The sequence below is a fragment of the Lycorma delicatula genome, chromosome 11 (assembly GCF_047948215.1).
Source record: "Lycorma delicatula isolate Av1 chromosome 11, ASM4794821v1, whole genome shotgun sequence".
Lineage (NCBI taxonomy): Eukaryota > Metazoa > Arthropoda > Insecta > Hemiptera > Fulgoridae > Lycorma > Lycorma delicatula.
This window is the reverse complement of record NC_134465.1, coordinates 63,947,212-63,974,297: the sequence shown is the minus strand read 5'-3', so window position 1 is coordinate 63,974,297 and position 27,086 is coordinate 63,947,212. Positions and strand designations below refer to the sequence as shown.

Sequence of the window (27,086 nt, the reverse complement as noted above, 5' to 3'; positions counted from 1 at the left end):
AGTTTTAATTTTAAGCCCCTATTCTTCACTAATAGAGAATTTTTTTTTACTATATGAAGTTTCTCTGATTTTCTTTGTAAGTCTTTTTTACATAACTTAAAAGGAAAATTGTTTTCAAGCAGAAATTATTTGAAGGTAATTTCTTCTTTCATCATAACGTAATAATGGACTGATATAGTACAATGGAATATAACAAGATATTCTAATATTTTTAGCAGTTTCATACAAAAAATCAAGAATATTAATTGTAAAACATGGAGTAAAAAAATTTATGTTGTTTCCTTGCAATTCCTTCCTCCTCAAGAGGAAGTTGAGGAGGATGAAATGGGAGAAACAATACTGAGATCTGAATTTAAGAGAGCATTAAAAGATTTAAATGGCAGAGAGGCTCCTGGAATAGGCGGAATACCTGTAGAATTACTGCGCAGTGCAGGTGAGGAAGCGATTGATAGATTACACAAACTGGTGTGTAATATTTATGAAAAAGGGGAATTTCCGTCAGACTTCAAAAAAAGTGTTATAGTAATGATACCAAGGAAAGCAGGGGCAGATAAATGTGAAGAATACAGAACAATTAGTTTAACTAGTCATGCATCAAAAATCTTAACTAGAATTCTATACAGAAGAATTGAAAGGAGAGTGGAAGAAGTGTTAGGAGAAGACCAATTTGGTTTCAGGAAAAGTATAGGGACAAGGGAAGCAATTTTAGGCCTCAGATTAATAGTAGAAGGAAAACCAACATACTTGGCGTTTATAGACCTAGAAAAGGCATTCGATAACGTAGACTGGAATAAAATGTTCAGCATTTTAAAAAAATTTAGGGTTGAAATACAGAGATAGAAGAACAATTGCTAACATGTACAGGAACCAAACAGCAACAGTAATAATTGAAGAACATAAGAAAGAAGCCGTAATAAGAAAGGGAGTCCGACAAGGATGTTCCCTATCTCCGTTACTTTTTAATCTTTACATGGAACTAGCAGTTAATGATGTTAAAGAACAATTTAGTTCGGAGTAACAGTACAAGGTGAAAAGATAAAGATGCTACGATTTGCTGATGATAAAGTAATTCTAGCCGAGAGTAAAAAGGATTTAGAAGAAACAATGAACGGCATAGATGAAGTCCTACGCAAGAACTATCGCATGAAAATAAACAAGAACAAAACAAAAGTAATGAAATGTAGTAGAAATAACAAAGATGGACCACTGAATGTGAAAATAGGAGGAGAAAAGATTATGGAGGTAGAAGAATTTTGTTATTTGGGAAGTAGAATTACTAAAGATGGACGAAGCAGGAGCGATATAAAATGCCGAATAGCACAAGCTAAACGAGCCTTCAGTAAGAAATATAATTTGTTTACATCAAAAATTAATTTAAATGTCAGGAAAAGATTTTTGAAAGTGTATGTTTGGAGTGTCGCTTTATATGGAAGTGAAACTTGGACAATCGGAGTATCTGAGAAGAAAAGATTAGAAGCTTTTGAAATGTGGTGCTATAGGAGAATGTTAAAAATCAGATGGGTGGATAAAGTGACAAATGAAGAGGTATTGCGACAAATAGATGAAGAAAGAAGCATTTGGAAAAATATAGTTAAAAGAAGAGACAGACTTATAGGCCACATACTAAGGCATCCTGGAATAGTCGCTTTAATATTGGAAGGACAGGTAGAAGGAAAAAATTGTGTAGGCAGGCCACGTTTGGAATATGTAAAACAAATTGTTAGGGATGTAGGATGTAGAGGGTATACTGAAATGAAACGACTAGCACTAGATAGGGAATCTTGGAGAGCTTCATCGAACCAGTCAAATGACTGAAGACAAAAAAAAAAAAAAATTGCAATTCCTTACCTTAATTTCTATCAGAATACAAATATACTATTTTTCTTGCAAACAACATTTTTTTAATACAATCAAATTTCGTTTAGAGAACAATCCAAATTTTAAACAAAAGCTACTTTTAACCTTTTCAGATCATGTAGCCATTAAACTGGCTATGTACGGCGTCAGTTTTAAAACACTGTTACAAAATCATTTTATGTGGCATCTAAGTTGGTTATTTTGTTTTGCATTCACAAAGGAATCAGTTTTATTACACAATTTGAATGACGTTTATACGATGTAAAATGTTTTATTTAGACTAGAAAGAATATGACCATTTTTTCTCAGAAATGTGCTTTGTGTGTGTGCACATGCGTGCGTGCGTGCGTGCGTGCGTGCGCGTGTGCGTGCGTGTGTGTGTGTGTGTGTGTGTGTGTGTGTGTGTGTGTGTGTGTGTGTGTGTGTCTTGTGTATTATAATTGCTATGAGGATTACAGATTTATTTATTATTTACAAAAATAGCTTATCTTACTAGCAACATATCGATTGAAACACATAATAAATTATGATATACAGCACACAAAAAAAAAGAAGAAATTTGTGGTCATAAATATGACACTTTTACTTGAGGTCTATAAATATCTGTTCTGACAAATGATATCTGTAAACAAGTAGCACATATCGATTCGTAATGAATAAGAGTATACAGTAAAAATGGTTTTTTGTCAATCTGAATAGCCTTTTGAGTGGTGGGAATTTTTATAAAACGTAGTTTTCTGAATCTACTTTCATTTATACTAACATATGTTACTAATCTGTAATTTATGACACGGGTTTTTCAACATATTTTGGCCTATTTTCAACCGATTTGCTTGAAAGTGTTATTTTTCAGCAAACTATGCTTCATAAACATAAAGAAAAAAAAATTTTGCTAATAAAAAACGCGGTAGAAATGCGCAAAAAAAATTCTGCAATTAAATTATTGTAATTTTTGTACTGTTTCAATTTTTTTTTTTGTTACAGGCATAAAAAATATCCAATCGTAACTGTTTTCTTTTTGTCAAAATCTGTTAAATCTCTTTAATATACCGTAATCTTTTGCAATTTTTTTCACAAGAGGGTAAGACTATGGGTAAGACTATTGCCTCCCTTCATAAGACTATGAAGGGAGACAATCAGATACCAACATATTTTCGCGGAGCGCTAATCAACCGCGGATCATTGTGATGGGAAAAGGTTAAGCAAAACAGTAAGAATAAAGAATGACCAAAAAACACCACCCTGCAAACTAAAAAAAAAAAAATAATCCTTTTACATTTCTTCTTTCAATTCTGTCCAATTAAACATGGCGAGTTGTTGACAGTTCTTTTAATTTGGTACTGGAATAAAAATATTATTTAGTATAAATATATATTTTTTTTAAGAGGTCACATGAGTATATTCTTCCTCATATGTGGGATAAAAATATGTATCTTTATCTCAGAAAAGAGTCAAGTTATCTGATTTTTTTTTATGAAAAAAGGGATTTTATTATCTGTTTAAATAAGTTGTTTATAAAAGGCAGATAAAATAATTTTTAATATTCTAACACTTTTATCATCAAATGGGTAAGTTAAAACTTTTACTTCTACTTAATAAATGTGTCCTTTAAAATTCAATCAAGATATCTTTGTGAGATGCTAAGAAAAACAAAATAAATGAGTTGAAAAAATAAACTAAATTTCCAGAAAAAGTATAATGAATATTACTAATTAAAATTACAATTTTATTTAAATCTAGTTCCTGCAGATGCAGTGTTTTTTATGCCTCCCTTATATTTGTTCATCAACCTCATTAATTCTACTTTTTTTTTTAATTTTTCTTAATATTCTTCAATAACATTTAATCTCCACTTAGCTTTTTCATTCTACTTTCTATGTCAAGCAAAAATGTTCCCTTTATTTCAGAGAAATGTTTTCCAATACAATTGTTTAGGCTTTAATAGCATTTTGTTTTGCTTGCCAAACACTTTTCTAAAAATCTGGGGACTCAATTCTTTACATGGATTACCACAATTTCAAACAAGTTTACATGTTTGTAAATTCTTTTCCTCTCATTCTTGAACAAACTTGCATTTGACTGTCACTCAAAACTACTGTTATCTCATTTAAAAAGTAATTTATTTTTAAACTTAGCCCCATTCTATATTTATAAAATCTTTTAAGGACAGTTTGAAGAATACTTTAACATAAAACACCAGAAATTAATTTTTAAGATATTTTTTTGGAGTGATTCTCTTAAGTTAAATATGAGGTAAAATCATATTTTATTTTCAACCTACATTCTTAATTAGGAAATAATAAAATCGCTATTTAAAATAATATTAAAAATAATTGTAGAAATACATATAGTCTAGTAAAGGCAGTTACTTTTATACAGATTTGAATACTAGATTATGGATACTGGTGTTTTTTGGTGGTTGGGTTTCAATTAACCACATCTAAGAAATGGTTGATCTGAGACTGTACAAGACTACACTTCACTTACATTCATACATATCATCCTCATTCATCCTCTGAAGTAATACCTGATGGTAATGCCCAAGTAAATCAGTTTTTCAAAGTATTAATTGTTATTAAGAAAGAGATCTTAATTACTAAAAGTTTTCAATATGCTAAAAATAATTCATTTTTACTAAAACAACAGTTTGCAGTTCTAAATAAATACACAAAGAAGACTAGGAAAGTTTTGTAATATGACGGAACAGATCATCACAGGCAGTTACAAGTTAGTGCTGGGTTTAGGTAGGTCCTACAACCTGCACTGTAGTTGCTCTAGTAACTGTCTCAATATTATTTGCTTTTACGCTGTTTTAGTGAAAAGAGATAGTGATTTCAATGTGTTTGAAAACTAAATATTGAACATTTTGCACGCGGATTAAGTGATGAACAGTGTTTAGAAGAAATCACTCCTGTCCTTGGAGAAGATTGTCCTTATCGTACAACAATATTTATGATGTACTGAGAGTTTCAAAATCAAACGCTTCAAAATCAAGTCAATCACCATTGTCTGTGACTGATGAAATCATTGTTGGAGTAAGAAAAATACTTTATACAGACAGGTTATGTAACCTACCATCATATAGTAGTATTATTGGCCATTAATACACCAGTAGTTCATGATATTTTGTGAGATCACTTTCTAGTTAGAAAGCAATGTACTGTTTAGGTACTGCATAACTTGACTGACAATCAGATGGCATGTTGTGGTTTCATGGTGCCATGAAATGCTGAAAAAATTTAAAAATGGGAAATCTCACTATGTGAACAGTATTGTGACATGTGATGAAACTGTTATTATGATGTCCCAACAAAGGTTCAGAACAAACTGTGGATGTTAGAAGATGAGTAGACCCCAATGGCTATTCAAAAATTCCGATCACTGAAGAGAATGGTAGCTGTGTTTTTTAGTGTGAGAGGAATTTTAGAGCAAGTTGTATTGAAAAATGAGAAGCTACAAGGAAGTGATGTGTTGAGGAATGCCTGCCTAAAGTGTTGAAGCTCTCAAGAAGCTGCACCCAAACTCCAAACTCAAGGATGAACACACGGTTTCTTGACAACGATAATACTCCAGTGCACTGTTCCAAAGTTTGCACCAAACATTTGGTCAACACTGGAATAAAACTTACAGCATCCTCCAACAGTCTTGACCTCACTCCATGTGACTCCTATGAAGGCTGAAAGGGAAGCATTTTGCAAGCAATAATAACCTCCTAAGGACTTGAAACAAAGTGTGCCCAGATCTCTGACAAAAACTTCATGAAGAAGTGTAAATGTGTGGTGGAAAATAATCTGAAAAATTATAAAAAATAGTCTTATTGTAAAACTTTCCCCTTTGTATTTTATTTTTAAAGAATAAAACAAATAAAACAATTTTATTTATTTACAATACGGTCTTGTAAACAATTTTCGGTAGATTACTTAAATAGATAAAACTATTACAAAATAGAAAAATAAAATTAATCAAAACATAATACAATTAAAAAAAAAAACATTTAAAAATAATATAAAAACCAAGCTTTTTTTTATTTCACCTACATTCCTAATCAAAAAACAATAAAACTGATACAAAAAAAACCTGTAATAAGAAAATGCTGACAGACACATCCATTTAAAAAATAAAAAACGAAGTAAATTCATTCAATAAAATCTATGTAACACTATACAAAATTCAAATTCACAAAGATGTAACCGGCACGAACAATAATGCAAAATTACACAAATAAAAAACGTAAATAAAAAGATTAATATTTTTTATTATTATACACAGAACGAGTTTGAAGAAAGGTGCAAGGTTTTTTATACTTCCTACAATCAGACTCTCTTGAACAAAAACATTTTATTTCACTTACATCGACTGAATTTGGTGCATCAGTTCCACCACCACTTACATCAGCAATATTAGATGTTACTAAACGTTCTTGTAATTTATTATACTCCTTAAAGTAGAAATCACGTTCTGTTAATAGGCGTTGCAGTATTAACATTACAGATTGACCTCTGTTTGCACCTGGCTAACAAAAAAAAAAATTAAAATTAATAAAACGAGAATCATTAACACTGATTGTTACTAATGAACGATTTGAATTAAAACAGTAGGTTTACAAATGTATAGTTTAACATGTTTACTACTGATCACATGACTCATGCAGGACTGAGAGCTATTTATTCCTAACAGATTCATGCCTCATGCATGGTTGTAACTATATATTTTTCTAGACTATTTTAGGGTTGTAAATCAACTATATATTTTGCCCATTTGCTTAGCACAACACAAAAAATTAAATATCAGAGAATTATACAATCTTACTTATGAGTTAGTTTTTGAATTACATTTTTTTTAAATTATTTATTAAATTCTAAATAACAAATTGTTTATTAATTTTGTAATTTTTTTGAAATCATTTTTTTTATAGGTATGATTTCCATTATATACCTGACCCAAAACTAACGTTGTTTATTTGTTTTGCTATACTAAAGTAAAACATATTTCAAGTTACAAAACCTACATTTATTTTTATGCTTTTTGTATTACTTTCTGCACATAACCGACTAGATTTGAAGTATTTTTAGATTCATCCTTTAATAAATTAGAAATTACATTTTATTTTTATTAAATATGAGTGAAAAATAAATGTGGGAACAACAGCTATTTTCAATTAAAAGCAACTTGAACCTCATGCTCTTTTCGCTTGATCATTAGGCAGATGGGATACAAATTTTGCTACAAATACCACATTCAAAGTTCTTCCAAAAAATTTACTGACAAGTCCCATATGACAAATGTAAAGTTTTACAATGAGAAATGCAAAAGCTTTACAAGCAAAGCAAATGAGAACTGTTATACCAATTGAAAGCCATCTAGAATTTTCATTCTTAACACATGGTTCACCATATTTAAATGCTTACAATAATAATCAGTTTGTGTGTAAGCCATTTATTTACAAATAGAATGTGAATTCTGATAAATGTTTCTTAAGGATGTTTCAACAATTAGTACACATATCTACTGCTGTTTTACAAATTTTAAACAAAATTTAACACAAGCTTTTACGCCTTCAATCACTTAAGTCTATTACCCTTTGCTCTAGTCATATTAGTAATCACAAAACACCACAAACATAAACCATTAAAGATGCACAATGTAGACAATGGCAGCTTTTCATAATGATCACAAGCAGACTGGCTCCCTTAGTAACACACCTAACAGCACAATTATGTATCGCATTCATTGTGAGCATGATGTAAAAATTTCAGGAATTACTGACTGCCAACTTGTAATATTAATTAAATGAGCAAAATCAAAACCAGGTCAGTAATAAGAGAATGCTTTTAAAGTAAATAAAATCGAGCAGCAAACCAACTAAACTCACTCTCTACTCATTTTATACCCTACCCGAGATGAATTTTACACAATTCACTTATGTTAGAAGGTAGAAAGGAAAGAAACATCAGGTTAGCAAAGTAAATGCATTATTTCCATCCCTTACTTGTGCAGATAATATTTAAAATTAAGATATTAAAAAAACTTACATCAACATTAACATCAACAGCACTAGTTATCTGATCACATAATGTAGTAAATTCTTTATAATAATAATCACGTTCTGCCTGACATCTTTCTAATTTTACCCAACAGGGTTCACCAGTTTCGTCTTGATTATGCCTCTGAAAATTATTCACATTAGTGAAAATAACAATTTAAATAATGAATAATTAAAATATAACGAATAATATTTTTCTCTACCCACTTTAACACGGTTTAGCCTGGTTTCACAGAAATTTGAGATTTGGAAAACATATTATTGCTATTAAATCAAGATGATTAAAAAAATTTTTTAATTTGTTTTTTTATTTTTTATTTTATTATTAATAAACAGCAACATTCGATGTCAGTACTTCTGCAACAAAAATGTTAAACTTTCATGGGTATTGTGGAAACCCTCTTATAGACAGGCTACATTGACTGTTAACAAAATCAAGAACACAAGAACAGGTTATTGATCTTGAAAGAAGAGAATAGTTTTACGCCAAATAAATCTTGCACTGATAAAATTTTCTACCAGAAGCAGCTAGATGAAAATATATTGCTAGTGGAAAAGAATTACATGTTGGATTTATTTACTTGAAGGCATTTTATGCCCCTATAAATGAGCTGCAGAAAATAATGAAGGAAACTGATTTAGCTTCTCATATGAAATTCCTGTTTATACAAAGAAACAACGTAACTGGAGGAATTTATTATAAATAACCTACTTTTATCACTGTTCAAAATTCATGAATAGAGCAGAAAAGGAAAGTGAGGCAATGGAAGTATATTTAGACATGAGGATGTGTTTGGTTCATTATTTGCTGATGATCAGGTGATAATAGCAGATGGCAAGGATGATATTACCTACAAAGTACGTTCATGAAGTTGAAGAATAAAAGAGACAGAGTTTAGAAATAAATATAAATTAGGGTGAATATATGTGATTGCAAGATAAAGAAAGGATTTACAAATAGGAGATGGTGTTGTCTAGTCAAAAATTCAGATGAATTTAGGTACTTGGATGTTACATTGAAATCTTATGGGAGAGATTTTAAAGAAAATTAAGAAAGGGAAAACTGGTATTAGGCACCTTCAATTGGTACTTTGATATTCCAAAATTTCTAAAAGAATAAAAAATATAAGGTTTTTTTATGTATTTTCTTAGACAAAGAGTATGTTAAATGCAGGATGGTTAGTTAGTTTGAGAGAAATATGTTAAGTTGATGTGAAGATGTCCGTTTGAGGCCTACATGAAGGCAAAGTTTGATTTCTATTTTACTGATGCAAATGTCTGCCAAGGCATTTATATCGGTGGCATCCCGACCGAGGCCTGGCTGATGACTGTGAGATGCAATCAGTTAGAGGGTTTAAAGACGACCTCCAGTAAAGCCCCTCAGGGCTTGGAATGGAGGGGGTGGTGTGGCAACCGGTAACATCACAAGGAGGGTATCTTCTTCCTACAGGGTTTGGACGCTAAACTATTATAAAAATTGAAATATGACATCTGATTAACATGTTGATTGTACAACAGGTCCCAGGGTCCTGTACAAATAGTTCAATGGTCCTGGGACATCTGACCAGAACTTTCTCATGATCTAGCACATGTATTTCAAATATTTAGATGTAGTACACTGCAGCAAATACAAGCAACAAGCTGCTGCAGACAACAAGTAAAAAAGTATCTGAACCAGCTAGCTAACTAACTAATGTTTTGCTGCACCGTGGTTATTTGACAGTACTGCATAGATATGATTTTCACAAGCAAAATTCTTTATGTCACGTCAGGCTATCAACATTATTCACTGCTCTATACCACTTAAAGTTTGTAAGGAAATAAGAGAGGTTCAGTTTTATAAGACATTCAGTTTAGCAAGAAGTTTTGGCTTTTTCTCCAATTTCCAAGACAAAAAAGAGTTTTACACAATCCTTAGATGTACAGTTATCATTCCACTGAGCCCCAGTGGAATCAACTGATTCCAGAAAATTTTGTTAATTATTTAGTTTAACATCAAAAATATAGCTTAAATGTTGATCGGCATATGCCTCTTGCATTGTTTTACAGTTTAAATAAGTTTTATTCTATTTTGAGACACAAATGTAAAGTTAATATACTCCTCACTAAAACTAGCCATCACAAAGATTATCACATTTTCAAAACATATATGAAATGATACAAATTATTGTTGAATAGACTAAAAATCACCAGCCACCTCAAAATTACCAAATCTCCAAACATACAAGAAATGATACAACTTACCGTTATATAGATTAATTACTAATGTCAGAAGCCTGAAGACAGAAAAGATTTACTTTCCATTCAAATAATGACTGTGCTAAATGTATCTTACTAAACAAAATCATCAATTTTATGAAAAGAACTTGTATGTATCCAGTTCAACAGACAGATAAATTAAACTTTATACCACAATCAGAACATACTTTTAGCTTTTAATTCCACCTAAGCATATGGACAGATAGTTTTTAACCAAGAAGAGTTTGGTCATTTATAAAAATGATCAATTTTATAAGAAACTAACTAAACTATCTCTCTCTTTTTTTTTCTGTTTAGCCTCTGGAACCACCATAAGGTATCACTTCAGAGGATGCTATGTATGAATGTAAATGAAGTGTAATCTTGTACAGTCTCAGATCGACCATTTCTAAGATGTGTGGTTAATTGAAACCCAACCACCAAAGAACACCGGTATCCACGACCTAGTATTCAAATCTGAGTAAAGGTAAACTGCCTCACTAGGATTTGAACCTTAGAACTCTCGACTTCGAAATCTGCTGATTTCCAATGACGTGTTCACCACTAGATCAACCCAATGGGCATGATAGGGTGAACTACATGGTATCCTTCTGGATATCAGTTATATTCAACTCCTTACTGAAAATTTAAAAAAATATTGTAGAGTACATAATGGTGTCTATCTATAAGAAATTTATTTTTATAAAGAGGGGAGATAATCGTCTGGTAAATATTTCAAATGAAGAAATAGCAAACATTACTAAGATTTCAATCATCCAAATTGCTTTGTGTTGCTGAAATGAAATCATTCTTCAGTTTATGCTATTTCATGCATGCATAATCTGTAAAAATAGTAGAATGCATACAAATTTATGTTATAGCTGCAAATTAGAATAAACAAAATCATTAGAGCAAGAATTCTTTGGTTTAATTTTATAAGAAACACAAATTTAACATGAAAGTAAAACACACCTCGGCAATTAATTATACATGTAATGAAATTATGCATATATATATAAACAGCACTTAGAAAGCATTCACTAAGAAAAATTACATTATTTACCTACCAACCAAAATCATGATACAAAAAATTGTCTTAACACCTGATATTTTGGGAATAGTTTTCGAATTTTGATAAATTAAATACCAAAATAAAACTTCCGTTTTTTCATAAATTTCAGTAGTGAGAATAACAACATAGTTATCTCTACACTAGTTGATATAATCAGCGATTCAAAATATTACTATAAGAAAAATGACGCTTTAAAATATATCACAATTTTTAATTTTACTACTCATCTACTAATTTTGTTTACATGAATAAATTTATATCTAAAAGAATCCCTAAATTGTCAGTGAAAACATTAGTAAAAGAATCATTCAGAATTCTGATCACTCCAAAGATTTTGAGTTTTACATGAACATCAGTGCACACAAATACACGTATGTTCTAGTCTATATAAAAATACCTGATCAGTTTGTCGTTTTTCACTCGAGTAACGTCCTTCAACAGCTGCAGTTGCAGCAGCACTAATATTTAAAATATCAACTTCTTTTTCATTAAGTTTTTGCATCAATTCAACCTGTTTTTGAGTTAATTCTTTTATAGTTTCTTCAAATTTTTTCCTTTCTTCTATTAAGTTTTCTTTCGCTCTTCTTAATTCTTCTTTACAACTATCTTTAAATTCTATTATTGACTTTTTTTCTGTTTCTGTTGAACCACCATTTAACTTTAAATCATTTTGCTTTTGAACATAAGATGGTTTAAACTTTTTAACAGAAACAGGTGAAGAACTACGTCGTGGTGAAGATGATCGTGATGGCGTTGTATCAGCTTCAATACTGGAATAGCCATTGCTCATTTCTGCTGAATCATGTCCACACTGACAAGGTTTCTTCGATTGTAAGGAATGAAAAGATTGACATTCACATTGGCACAGGCATGATGCCTTTGGTAATTTTCTATCGTAATCACCTTTATCTTTCTTCTGACTTTGATCGGTTACCTTACTACTTTTGATAGGTGAACCTTTTTTAGATGCCACTAAACCAGATTTATGTTTAGTTTCTTTCACTGAAAACAAAAAAATATATATATACAATATATTAATTATAATTAACAAGGCAAATAAATGTGGCATAGCTGTAAGAGATGCCAAGCTGAAACTTGATTTCACTCTTTCCTGAAAAATACAATTAACTTAATTTTAATCACCTTATCCTTATTCTTACACTAAAATAAAGAAGGAATGTGCTACTATTATACAGGGTTATCATAAAAGAATGGTGCGGTTTCAGTAATTCATAGGAAGATTGTAAGGAAATTTCTAGATGTTATATTGGTATCCCTGAAAGCCTCCAACCCAAAAGTTTGTTTATTAGCAGTTGTAACCACAACGTCAGTTCTTGTATTGTTGTTGCGGTGAGTTTAGCGAGTTACTATGTTCACGGATAAAGACAAAGCAAAGTGTATTTTACTGATGGCTGAATTAAAATTTGTAATTTTAGTTCAATGTGCATCTCGACGTGAATTCAGAAGAGATCCACCACACAAAAATAGCGTAACACGTTGGTTCAAACGATTCGAAGAAACCGGATCGGTTAAGAAACAGAAATCAACTGGCAGATCAAGTGTACCAGACGAAACGGTTGAACTAATTAGACGATCGGCAATTAGAAGTCCTGGGAAGTCCATCCCCCGTCAAAGTGTCGAATTAGGTATTCCAAAATCAACAGTTCACAAAGTTTTACATAAAAAACTGAAATTACACGCTTATAAAATCCAGATACTGCAGGAATTGAAACCCGATGATGGTGTAAAACGTTACAATTTCGCTGCTGAAATGTCGGACAGAATAAGTGAAAACGAATCATTTTTAGATGATATAATTTTTACAGACGAAGCTACATTCCACGTGAATGGATGTGTTAACAAGACACAATTCACAAATATGGGGTTCTGAAAACCCACACGCAATTATTGAGAAACGCGATTTGCATAAAGTTAATGTTTGGTGTGGTGTGATGAAAATTCATGTAATAGGGCCTTTCTTCTTTGCTGAAAAAACAATTAATGAAGTTGTGTATCTTGACATGTTAACCGATTATTGCTTTCCTCAGCTGGGTGAACTCGAAAACATTCATCAACTTCATTTCGAACAAGATGGTGCTTCCCCGCACTTCAATGCATCAGTCACGGACGCTTTGAAAAAATTTGAAGATCGATGGATAGGCCGGCAAGGACCCATACTTTGGCCTCCAGGGAGTCCAGACCTGACCACCTTGCGATTTTTTTCTTGTGGGGGTACATCAAAAGCGTTGTTTATACACAAAAAATTCACGACCTAAACCGCTTAAAAAACAGGATTAATGAAGCAATGACAATCATTAACGAAGAAATGTTAACTAATGTTTGGAGAGAAGTTGAGTGGACATTTGTCGAGCGACTGAGGGCGCACATATTGAAATTTATTAATTATGTAACAAAATGTCTGAGACGACAAATTTGAAAAATAAAAAAACAAACTGTAAGTAATTATGTTTTAATTTAAACCATGTTCAAAACCGCACCATTCTTTTATGATAAAGTATAGTGTTCTAATCTTTCTTTATTTAGCAAAACAATGTTAAATGTTGTAATTCAATAAGATTGGGGTTAATCTGTTATATCAATTTTTTTTTAATGTTAAATAAAAAAAAAAAAAATGATTGCAGTAGAATAATAACGAATTCAATATAATTCATTATTTTTCAAAATTTAAATAAATCTTTAATTAATCTCATCTGAATTCTTATCTTTATTTAATACTTTTGATTCTTGGAACTGATTATTTAATAGGCCATAATGATCTACACAGCAGTAAGAAAAAAAACCAATGATTTAAAAATTCACTGCTAGATTAATTTATAATACAAATATATTTTAAAGCATTCATAATAACTACAATAATACTACAAAAATAAAATTCTCAGTCAAATAAAATATCTGTGTTCATTACTAACCTACTGTATACCATTTTCAACTGATGTTTATTAGAGATGGTATCTGCAGGTGCCTCAGGTATTCTGACAGTTGAAAATCAAAGAACTTACATCAAGACTTCATTTGGCAAAACCCTGACAAATTCCCAGTGTTTTACATGAAATTAATGGTGACCAGACAATAAACTGTAGATTAATTTCCCATTTTTTTTTTTAACAAGAATTTCACATAAGACGAATAACCACAATAATGATCAAAGGCCAAAATCATTAACACATGTCCAAAGTATGAAATTGTTGAAGATCACTTTCTTGAAAATCATTAACAATATTCAAGGAAACACCCACCACACGCTACAGTACCTCAGCAACATCCATATTTTACATTTTTTTTTTTAATAATTGCAACAAAAAAAATTTATCCGGATCTGTCTGCTTCATGGTTGAATAGAAGCAGAAATGCCTAAACATAGTAAAATCACTGAAACACAGGTTTATCATAAATCATACATTCCTATCTATACTGTCACCATTAATGAAATATGGATTACATGGCAACTTTATTTTGCTGCCAACAAAACTTTGTATCAAAGCCGTAATCACAGTCAGAGGTGAAATCCGTCCTTCCTGAGACCTAAAAGGTTTTTTGACACGTGTAATCAAAGATCAAATAGATGACCTTTGTTCATGACCGTGGAGGAATCATCATGACAGATAAGAATTCCATATGGACCAAGGATGACACCCGCATATTATAATTTGTTATATAAAAATTGTACAGAAAAATTTATAAAATATAACTTGATTTGCTCAGGAATGGGCCAATCATTTTCCATAGCAACACGTGTATGAATAAGTTTATTTATTACGTACAAGAGAAATCTGTTTACTACGCCCTATGCATTATAGACATGAGTCCACCAAACTTCAAATTGATCTTCAAGTTAAAAGAGCCTGAACCCTGTTTTTCCTTTGTGGAAGAGCTTTCTATAACAGTTACCCCATTATACCTGGACACTGAAACTCTGGGTAACACAGATTTCCAGATTGACTTCCATGGAGTAGCTTGTCTTCCAAAATCTTGGAAAGCAATCATGAAAAACTAGAAGATATTTTATTAGAAAAAATCGTTCTAAGTCTTAATTAAGAAATCTTTTCAAGATTTCTGATTGATTTTTAAGAAACACAGTAATTTAAGAATTACTGAAAACTTAATCTTCCATTATTGGTAAGAAATGAATTTCCAACATTTACCCTAACTTCTCTCAGTTTTTAAACAGAATTCAAATATAAAATTTATATTCTTTAAGATTAAATTATGAGTTAACATTGTCTTGACTAACATTTTTTATTTTTAAACAGAAATATTTAGTAGACAACAATTAACTATTTCACTGGTTTGTTCAATTTCAACAGAACTGGTGTTACCTATCTTCAGCGCATAATTCAACTTTAGTCCATAGGAATTAATTTTTTTCTTCTTTCAATATTTAATTTAACTGTAGTTTTTAGTTTTCACAAATTTGTATGCGTGAAATAAGTGTAATATTTATAGGCTTTAATTTGTTTTTGTTTGTATGCTGAAAGGTTTTTTCAACGAATCTTATTTTTTAATAAATTAGCAGTTTATCTAATATAACTGTTCTGTTTAACATAATCTTAAGATTTAGTAATAAATAAAAAAAACAGTTAATATCTGTATAGAATTTCAATGCAGCGTCACAAGTGACAGTAAACATAAAGATTTTTTGGATGAAATATCTCATTTTTTATTTTTTTATAGATATAATTCAGTATTTTGGAAAAATAAATGTAGAGATGTATTTATAATATTTATAGCAATATTATATTTTAATTGTTAATATGCCAAACTTTTTTGTGACGTTGCTAACAGTACGGGATGAAGCCAAAAAAATAATCGTCTGTGAAAGAATTAAGAAATTACTAACCAGAGTAACACCAGAAAGCAATAGACCATCTGTTTATCTGGTCAACAATACCAACTTATATTTTTATTTGCATAAATTATATATTAACTAGTTTCTACATTTAGTATTTCTGACCTTTCTTAGCTTCATTCTTTTATCTCTAGTTGACACATTTTGGAACTACTCCATAGTCAGAACTCATTGTCCTAATAAGCAGTACAATAAGTTACAACAACTGAGTGATTCCAATTCGCGTCAACTTGAGATAAAAAATGAAGCTAAAAAAGGTAAGAAATACTAAACAGAAACTATAGTGATCTTAGTAGAAATGATAATAGTAAGTTATTATTTTAACAACATATATTAACTAACTACTTTAATACTTACTAGCTGCTGCTTTATTTGCATGTGCACTAGGTGATTGAACTTTTCTTTGAGATAAATTTGTCATACGATTATCTTTTGCAACTATTTTTTTAACTGGTTTAATCGGCACTAATTTTTCAGCTACACTTAAACGCTCCTCAAGCTCCACTAATCGAATTCTTTGTTTTTCACTGACATTGTTTAAACGATCAATCTCAGCCATTAAGTCACGTTCTAATTTAAACAGAAAATCATGATTATTTTTAGATATAACAATCATATTTATAGCACTCACTTAAAACAAAATTCCAGTAAGCCAAACATAATACTGAATATTATATATTCTGCAGCCAGTATTTTAAACCTTTCAATGTAGAATAAATAATAATGAATGACCAGCTAAGTTCTGAATAATGATTTTTTCACAACCACCTCTAATTATTATTTCAATAATTTGATTCCAAAAACTTCTGAATAAAATATATTAATTCTAAAAACCAAGTTTCATAAAGATATGATACATTTTGCACAGTGAAAACTAATTTAAACTAGTAAATTGTATTTTAATTAACATCGATTAAAACAAAAATTTTCTCGATTTTTTTTTTTCTTAAATATCCCAGAGATAAGGTTAGAAACTGACAAATGTTTTGCCTTCAAATGATTTCATGCTAGATAAAGTAAACACATAAGTTTGGTATTTTATTCAAAAATAAGACCTGAAGCAATATTTCAAAAAAGCAAAACTTAATATCAATTAATATATTTTAATCAATCAACAATTTTAAAGTTAGGTGCAGATGAAATGCTCATTAATTTATCCCAGAAGAATGATAAGGTCAACTGATGTACCAGTACAGATAAATTAGTCAATAATTTTATCAGAGAATACATCTGAAAAAGGTTTAAAAATCATTCTGGTCAAAATAAAGCTTTCCTTCATTGAATTTCTTACTCTGGTTTAAAAAAAGGCCAGTTGAAGACAAAAAACTGATGGTTTATAGGGCTACACGGAAAAGAATGTTGGTAAATAAACTGAGGAGAAACACACAATTCAGGGTGCTGGACAGTTCTAGTATTGCAGTGCTATAATAAAGGAAGAATTTCATTAAATTTCTTAACGTTTACTTATAAAAAATATGTAATACACTGTAAAATATTATAAATAAATAACACAATATTTCATAAATAATATATACATATACATACCAATAATGCAAAGTCTATTGACACGATCATTTAATTGTTTACGTTCCTCAACAACTTCTTCTAAAATCTGATCCAATTTACTTTTATCAGCTTCTAAATCGCCTTTACTTTTTACCATTTCTTTTAATTTTACTTTCAATACTTCAATTTCTTTATCTTTAGACTCCAACAACTCCTGAAAGCATACATAAAGTCAGTAAATACACCAGCTCTTCCAGAGTATACTGGAACTCAACCCATTATCTTTGTGATAGCCGTTCAATTATGAATCCTTCAAAGGGTTACATTTTGATTGATTAATTTGTAAAAAAAAAAAAAATTTTTGTATGAAAATCTGTATATACTTAATCACACTATAATCTAACAGTTCCTCATCATCACAAGACACAGACCTGATTAAATAACAAAAGAGAAGTAAAAACAAAGTTCCTGTGGCTGAAAAAATATTAAATTAATTGGTTCCTACAAAATACTGAAATAAAACAATTTTTAAAATTTGATGTGGACACCACATGATTTCCTTGTACGTCTATTAAATTACATATACACATCGTTTTAAAATGAAAAGTACATAAAATTTTATTTCATTAATAACTTCAGATATTTTTCATACTCCTTTTTTTGTTATTATTGAATTATTATTTATCGTACAATTTTTTTTACAATCGGAGGTTAACAATTATTAGTAAATCGGTATATCGTATTTATTCCACGAATAATCCCTGCACCTCAATTTTCCGGACCGAAAATCTAAAAAAATAATCGAGTATATACCGGTATTTTAAAGTGCAATATATAGGATAAAAAAATACATAAATACGAAAATATTCAGAAAGTAAAGCATTTAATTTGTTTATTTAAATTACAATATTAATAATAAATTAATAATTATTTACCATAGGTACTAGTTTAGTTCAGAATCAGAAGGCCAGTAAAATGAAAAGAAAGTATCATGTTGAAAAGGATCATTTCAATACACTTTTTAATGTGGGATTTTATTTTTTTAATCACTGTCAATACGACAGTGACAGTGATTAATTAAACAATTAACTTCTTTCTTAACTTTCTCTAAAAAGTCCAAAATCCAAATTTTCTTGGATTTGGGCTTTTTTTGACACTTTTGCTCCAGTCGATTGCAATCTAAAGGGAAGGTGCACAACTACATGTTACAACAGTCCTAAATCCAAAATTTCAACATCCGGCTAATCGTTTTTGAGTTATGCAAGATAGGTATGTATAGACATCATGTCAAAACTAGTCAAAATGGATTCAGGGATGGTCAAAATGGATATTTCCATTGAAATCTAAAAACCGAAATTTTTCATGACCACAATACTTCCCTTACTTCGTACAAGGAAGTAAAAATTAGCACTAAATAAATCTTTTATTCTGACTAATACATTATATAGATAACATCTTTTTTTTCATCTTTTATGACCGAATAGGATCACTTTAGTCAGTCCATTATCCAAGTCTCTTCAAAGGGACTGTTTGGGCCTTGCAGTCGTCTCAGTACTTTTTCATACTTTCTGATCTCTGTGCACTTTTAGGTATTGAAAATATTCATGTTGCGTGTTTTCTTGTGAGCATGGAGTGTTTCTGTACTTGACCTTTTCATTTAATTTTATCTTGTGTGTGTGGTGTCTTCTGGTATAAGGCCAATTTCCTTCAGATCCTCTCTTATTTCTCTGATCCATCCGCATCCTGTCTTGATTTTCAAGTCAAGATTGTACACTACCAGCTGTTTCAGAATTCTTGAATCTTGCATCCTCATGAGTCCAAAAAATCCTCTCCTCTAATGCATGGTATCAGTGATGGGTTTTACTTCTTTGTACATAACTTTGTTGGGCATGATACACCACTGCCAGTCTTTATAGTAATCTCTGTTGATGAGGTTCTTCCAATTCTTCTTTTGATTTTTTGTAGTCTGTCAGTCTTTGATCTTCGTTTAGATGGAAGGATGTTTCTGCTGCAACATGGATTCCGGTTTTATAACTGCGTTGTAGTGTTTTTTTTTGCATTTATGGGTAGAGACATTTTTTACTGTAGATATACCAGGCTAATTTTTATGATTTAGCTAGTATGTTTGTTCTTGTTTGGATTGGGGTTTTGTCATTTAGGTTGTTTGTAATTATTTCTCTGAGGTATTTAAATTGGATTACTGTTTTGACTTTGATTATCAATTATGCTTACTTCTTTTAATTATGTTGGTTGTTGGGGCATAATTTATGTCTTTTTGAATGATATTTTGAGGTCAATTTTATTTGCAATGTTTTGAAGTTTTAATATCTGTGATTTAACTTCATCACTGTTGTATGCTATCAATGCCAAGTTGTCAGCGAAACTTAGGCAATTTGTTTTGATTTTTGCCCTATTTTTATTTTTGGGAGGCATTTACGAGGTGTGAAAAAATACGGTGAATAATTTTTTATTAAAAAACGTAATAAGGTTACATAGAATTCAATTTAATCTCCTTCAAAGTACTGTCCTTGGCTAGCAATGCACTTATCCCAATGTTGACTCCATGACTGGAGGCATTTCTGGAAGGCGTTTTTCAGAAGGGCTTTCAGCTGCTCGGTCGTGGCCCTCTCAATGTCAGCAATGGTGTCAAAACGTTCTTCTTTAAGCAGTTTTAATTTTTGGGAAGAGCCAAAAGTCGCATGGTGCTAAATCCGGTGAGTATGGCGGATGTGGACAGACAGGAACACTTTTTTCGGCCAAAAACTCGCGAATGAGAAGCAAGGTGTGACATGGCGCGTTGTCGTGATGAAGAAGGAAGCCATTGGTCCATTTTTCTGTCGCTTTCTTCGTACGTCGTTTCACAAACGTTGCAGTACACCCTTATAAAATTCAGAGTTTACAGTTGTTCCCCTTGGAACGAACTCTGATCGCACTATGCCCTCACTATCGAAAAAAACAATGAGCATGACCTTGATGTTGGATTTTGAGTGGCGTGCCTTTTTAGGTCGAGGAGATGAACTGGTTTTCCATTGGGAACTCTGCATTTTGGCCTCAGGGTCATAGCCATAGACCCAACTTTCATCTCCAGTTACAATTTTGGCCATGAAATCCGGATCTGCATGAAGACCCGTCAACTCCGTGTAAATTGTTAATGCGTTGTTCAAAATCAATGTTGCGCGACAGACACGATAAACACATCCTCACTCTAGTGGCTCTGGCAGCTGACTGGCAAGCTCGAACGTGTTACAACTTGTCCCTGCCTATCTCAGCTGATCACGCTATTGGATAAATTACAGCATAAGGATGTAGCATTGGCAGTTGCCGCTATAAAAATTCATTCACCGTATTTTTGATCACACCTCATATTACGCCATTCCTTCATTACCATTTCCAAAGTGCATTGAATAGTAGCAGAGAAAGTACATTTCCTTGGCGCTGTACTGTTTTGATTTCAAATGGTTCCAAGAGTTTGCCTCTGAATTTCACTTTCAACATAGTTTATGAGGGTCAGTTTTATAATGTTTTATTAGTATATGTATGGTAATTTTCTGATGATGATGCAGTATCTTCTTTCATAGCCTAATTAAGCATTAAAATTTCTGATTAGTTATTTAACATGATTTTTGGGTATGTTATTTATGATGTGGTCAAGTAGGTCCTAGAACTTCTCTGTCTCTTTACGGTCTTTAGGAGATTTGTTTTTATTATTAGTAGGGGCATGGGCGTTTACTATGATGTACATTTATATTAGATGCTTTTAGAGTGAATGTTGAAATTCTTGTATAGAGTTTATTATTTTGAGGCTGACCAAAAAGCCTGTTCCAAACTGTGGGACACTTTTCATCATTCTTTTCCCAGATATACCTTCAAGTAACCTATATACTTGAGATTACATGGTGTCCTAGTCAGTGTTTCTTATTTTTTGCAGTCCCATGATGAGAATTTTGTGTTGATCCATTAGGTCGATTATTATTTTTACTTTACCAGTCTACATGGGTGAGTTTACATTGTGTGTGGTAATGTGATTTGCTTCAGTTTGATTTTGGATTTTGTATTGTTCTTCTTTGTATGTGTGATGTTAGGGCATTCCAGTGCTTCCAATCGCATGTTATCTTCTAAGTGGCAGCCACTGTATCAGAGTGCTGCCTTCTTTAACCTCTTGTTGCTTGGTTCAGCTGGTGTAGTATTCCTTAAAAGACCCTTCATGGTTTTGTGGTGGGACTAGGTCTCGAGTTACAACTCTAGATGTGATCTAGTGAGGTGATAGTGGGGTGTGACTTGACAGATGAAGTTTGTATAGATTCAGTTCATCAGACAAATTTCTGCTATTTGTTCCAGATATACCCAGGCACACCTCATGGAGACTCAATCTGACTTTTGTTAAAGTTGTTATTTTGGAGAAAAGTTAAAAAGTCCGATCCTAAACATTACACCCAGATAACACAATTATAAGATAAATTACAGATGTAAAAACAAATTATACAAATACATGAAATAATACATTAGATATAAAAAAATTACTACAAAATAATAATAAATTAGAATCCGCTAATGTACACATTGAACAGAATACAGATAAATCATGGTTTGTGTTTTTTTAATTATAATTATTTAAAAATTTATTGAAAGAGTAATATTATTTCCATCAAATAAAATCACTTAATTTTATTTTAAACAAACTGGTAGGAAAATTTTTCAAATGGTTTAACAATGTATTACAAACAGAAATTGAAACATAATAAGGATCTTCATTGTAAAGCCAAAGTACTGTGGAGAATTACACAAAAACAATTCCGTTGTCTGATTTGGTATAGGTGGATATTATTTAAGAGACCATATTTAAGAAAGATATTTATTATTTTTTTAAGAGACCACTGTTTTCAGAAAAAACTGAACATTCATAATATAAGCACAAGGATAAGATAGCATATTTAATTTTCTAAATATATTGGTCACATGATTCATACTTATGGACGCCATATAAAAATTTGACAACACCTTTTTTTTTAAAAAAAAAGTCATTCTGACTTTTAGAAGAGGCCCCAAAAGACAGCATTTTACTTTATATGAGAATATATATAGACATAATAAATATTTTATGAGATGCCTAGCAAATTATTAAGATGCTTCAAAGCAAAACAGTACAGTTTACTTCTGTTACAAATGAAACAAATTATCCCATGAAAAATTGTCCGTATAAAAAAACACCTAGAAATTTTATGGGCAATAGGAACACTACTGCCATCATTAACGGAAATTTTATCCTTGCGATCAGCAATATTACATCTAACTGAAAAGTACAATGACTGTCTACATTTAAAGTTAGATTATGAATAATATTTTGAGTTATCATATGATTTTCAATTCCTTTCAAATAACTATACTTAATACAGTTGCATATCTGCAAAAAGGGTAACAATGAATGGCTTAAGATTTCATTGGTAATTAATAAACTATAAAAAAGAACAACCGATTGAGAACACTTCCTTGGGGCACTCCCTGTTCTACATCTTGAAGCGAGGAGCTAAATTTTCATGTGTATTCTTATCAAAACATGAAATTTCAATTACTTGTTTAGAGTAAGGTATAACTTTAACCAATTGTAAGTAGCTCCTCTGATACCATATTCACTACGTTTTTTCATCAATAACATATGTAGAACTAAATCGAATGCTTTACTGAGATCACAAAAAAAAAGTTTAAAAAGGAATATTTTTGTTGTCTATGTAAATTTATACTTATGGAGAATATTTTTAATAAGAGCAGATGGCTTAGAAAATACAAAAGGCGAAAGAGAGTTTGTTCTTTTTTTCTTAATTGATTCACAATAATCCAAAAATCTCAAGATATTTAATCCAGCATTCTTGACTTTGGTACCATATACATGCATTCCTTGTTTACATAATGAAATTATTTTGTTACATCTGTAAAACACTACATCAGGATGTGACTTAGTGTCACATCCTTGTGACGCATTCTGCATCCCATGAAGTTGTTTCTTTCGGATATTAATATAAAGAAAAATAAGCCATAAATATAGTTTAACAATAATCTAACATAATTGATATTCTAGTGATATTTCATACTATTAATTAAATTATAAAATTAATTTATTACAAAACCAAAACAAGATTGAATGATAAAATTAATGTGGGGAAAGTGAGATGTATCAAACTAATAGAATATTAAAATTCATGTAAAACTATATTAAAATAATTTATAAACTAATTTAATGGATTAAAAAATAAATGTTCTATCAACTTATATTAAAACACACTTTTAACTTTAGCTTTAATAATTAATAATATCATTAAATGTCATTAATAATTCCACTGAATGTAAAAATTGTTTTTAGATCCAAATACAAATCTTTACAAAAAGTTCCAAGACTGAAGCTACAAAACCAAACAAAAAAAATTAGAAAACATTTATTCATATTTAAAATTCAAGCTAATATAACGTTTAGATTGGTTATAAAGGTTGTCAAACATTTAGACTGATCATAAAGTCTTAGTTTGGAATCATCTTTAGGATGCTTACATCACTTTCTTCTATGTAATCTATCAACTCATATCAGTCCTCCTTCACAGATATCTCGACTTTACGAAATAAAAATTAGTCTGCACATTGTAAGAATCAAGGGTGGTCCCAGCAATGTTACCGATCAAGCAAAAAAAACTAAATTTTATGTTCTCACATTTGTCAATTTTTTATTGAATCTGACAATAGAGACAACTTAAAAAAATATCTTTGTACCTCACAAAAAACCTTATCTTTGTACCTTCACAAAGAACCTTATCTTTGTACCTTCACAAAGATGTACAAAACGGACCACCCAAAATGAGTGATATTTGGTTATGTTGCTCATAAGGCTTCTCTTGGCTAGTTACAATCTTGCCCACGAGATTACACCACTTGTTACATTTTTAAACCTCAGTCTAGGCACTTTTTGTACAAACTGTATTATATGAATTTACCTTGAATTATATAAGTTTTTGTTACATCAAAAATAGTTCTGTATAATCTAAATGCATTTTACCCCACAAGACAAGAGAAAAATATATACATTTAATTAGAACTAAACAGTAAACAAGAAAGAAATAAAGTTTTCACATACATTTAAATTCTCAACGCGATCATCATTAGCATCAGAACTGTATTTACAATTGCAATGCTTAATAAATTTTAATTCCTCTTCTAATCTCTTATTTCGTTCAGCCATCTTTACAGCTCGACACATTGCTTCATGTTGTAGCTCTTGGCATTCTTGTATGACAGAGAAAAAAAATTTTAATTAATGTAAAAAGCTTTAATCATCTTCAGGTTGTACAAGATGATCTATACAAGATGGATGGAGTGTGCTGCACAGATTCACAACATCTTTGTGGCACGTGGAAACAAACCCGACAAAATACACATTATTTCTTTCTCTAAATACATGATATATAAAAAAATCCTTAAAAATACATTAAAAGTAGATTAACATATCTTTTAACAAGGTAGTATTAGATATACCATTCTAAAACTAATTTTTACAAATATCACATGAATACACTGATTTATTGATCTGAGACCCATTTTAGAACTATTTTGTTGTCGTCAAACTTTTATAATAGAAAAAAGATAAACAAAAAGATTGCTTTATTTTATAAAAAAAAATTACTTTACATCAAAGCCTAAATAAACAAAAAGAAACAATATTTTTAACAAGATCTGCTAATGAACTCTAATACTGGCACACATCACAACTGCAATGTTAATAATTTTGATCATAGCCGTAATATCACATATGCGATATTAATTATAAAGCTAATGTTACTTTATTCTTAACATTAAGTAATTGCTTCAATCACTGACAAATCTTATTGACACTATAAATTTAATATAAATATGACTACAACCTAACATTATATTATGAATATAATACCATAAATATGACACTATAAATCTTATTTTTCTAATAACTATGTTAAAAAAAAAAGTTTATTTCAGATGACCATAAAAATTAATAACTAAACACCTTTTAATGGCAATTTTGTGGATGAAAGCAAGCTGAAAATATTCAGTTTGATGACAACCAGAAAATGATTTAATTAATTTTATGCAAATTACACTCTAAAAGTTTTCTTGTGTAAGATAATCGACTACTTTTTTATTTAATTTCGAAATCAAACAAGGAAAAGTTATAAAATAATCTCTTACAATAAAAAATCTAAAGAAAACATTTATAAATAATCAAATTTATATGTGTTTTATTCAATTTTTTTTAACTAAGTTCAAGCAACATCTGTTTTGTTTTATAAAAGTGTGTAAATATTAAAGAAACATCTTCAAAAAAAACAAAGAGTGTTATTATTAATGTGTTAAAATTGAGAGTTTTACCTTTAATTTGATTTACTAAATGATACGTAAGAAGAAAATTACTTTTCTACAATTTTTCTGAAAAAAGCAACATTCTACACAAAACCCTAAAAAAGTATTTCTAGGGCACCACTAAGCATAGTATAAGGTAGTAAAGTATTTCTACATCACCACTAATAAAACTAGACTGTTATAACTGTTAAGTGTAAATATTTTTTCTGTCTGCATACAAAAACATAACCACTCAATTCCACATTAAAAAAAAATTAACTATATTAAAAAAAAAGGCTATATTAAAAAAAACTAATAATTACATAAAATAATATTTAAAAAGTACATTGCATTCTTTTCATTATTTATTTACCTTTAAGTTGTTCTTGTAATTTATACTCAGCACTAGATATATTTGATCTCATACAACAATCTTTACATGAACAATAATAGCATTCTTTTTTAACAGCCATAACAGGTCGTCCTCCTTCAAGCAAATCTTGTAAACGAATTATTTCTTCATTCCTTGTAGCAACCTATCGCAAATAAAACACGTCTATTAATTGAATAAATTAAGCAAACACTATGTTAAGCTAACATTTCAGTTTCTGAAAATAAAATGAAGTTTTTTTTTCCAGAAATTAGCAAGAGTGTTACCACACTGAAGTCCTCAACTACCTGTTTTATAAACTCAAATCTCCAATTTTTACCTTCTTTTACATTTTTCACATTTGCAAACACATTTGCAAAGTTATTAATTCAGGATATCTTTACTATACATATTCATCTCTTTACAAAATTCTCACTAAAAATTTGTCTTCTTTTCAATTTATCTCAAGATCTCTTAATTTTATATTTTATAAACCAAGCTAATTCTCAATACAGTAAGATCATCTTATTCACAGGGTATCTCATTTAAGGAAGAATGGTTAGGTTCTATGTAAAATGAAAAAAAAATCATGCGTACTTACTTAGGGCACTATACAAAAAATATTCAACAAAATACAGAATATTTCCAAATTTACTCGTAAGCACTTACCAAAATGTTTGATTTAAAAACTCAATACAGTATGTATTGTATTAGAAAACGGTATTAAATGTTTAAATCGTACTCAGTAATCACCTTAAAAAGTTAAGAGAACAGCACTACA

General features: G+C 30.3%; 1 protein-coding gene across 2 annotated transcripts in view; it reads right to left on the bottom strand.

The window, feature by feature from the left end:
* LOC142332354 (uncharacterized) overlaps positions 1 to 27,086 on the bottom strand; it is a 195,975-nt gene that overhangs the window by 148,452 nt on the left and 20,437 nt on the right. For both annotated transcript variants that reach the window (XM_075378758.1, XM_075378759.1), the window contains exons 6-12: positions 26,309 to 26,471; positions 24,701 to 24,849; positions 17,623 to 17,797; positions 16,435 to 16,647; positions 11,608 to 12,212; positions 7,890 to 8,024; positions 6,209 to 6,370 (exon numbers count right to left, since the gene is read on the bottom strand). In XM_075378758.1, coding sequence (XP_075234873.1) covers positions 6,209 to 6,370; positions 7,890 to 8,024; positions 11,608 to 12,212; positions 16,435 to 16,647; positions 17,623 to 17,797; positions 24,701 to 24,849; positions 26,309 to 26,471 — 1,602 coding nt within the window. The remainder of the gene's footprint in view (positions 1 to 6,208; positions 6,371 to 7,889; positions 8,025 to 11,607; positions 12,213 to 16,434; positions 16,648 to 17,622; positions 17,798 to 24,700; positions 24,850 to 26,308; positions 26,472 to 27,086) is intronic.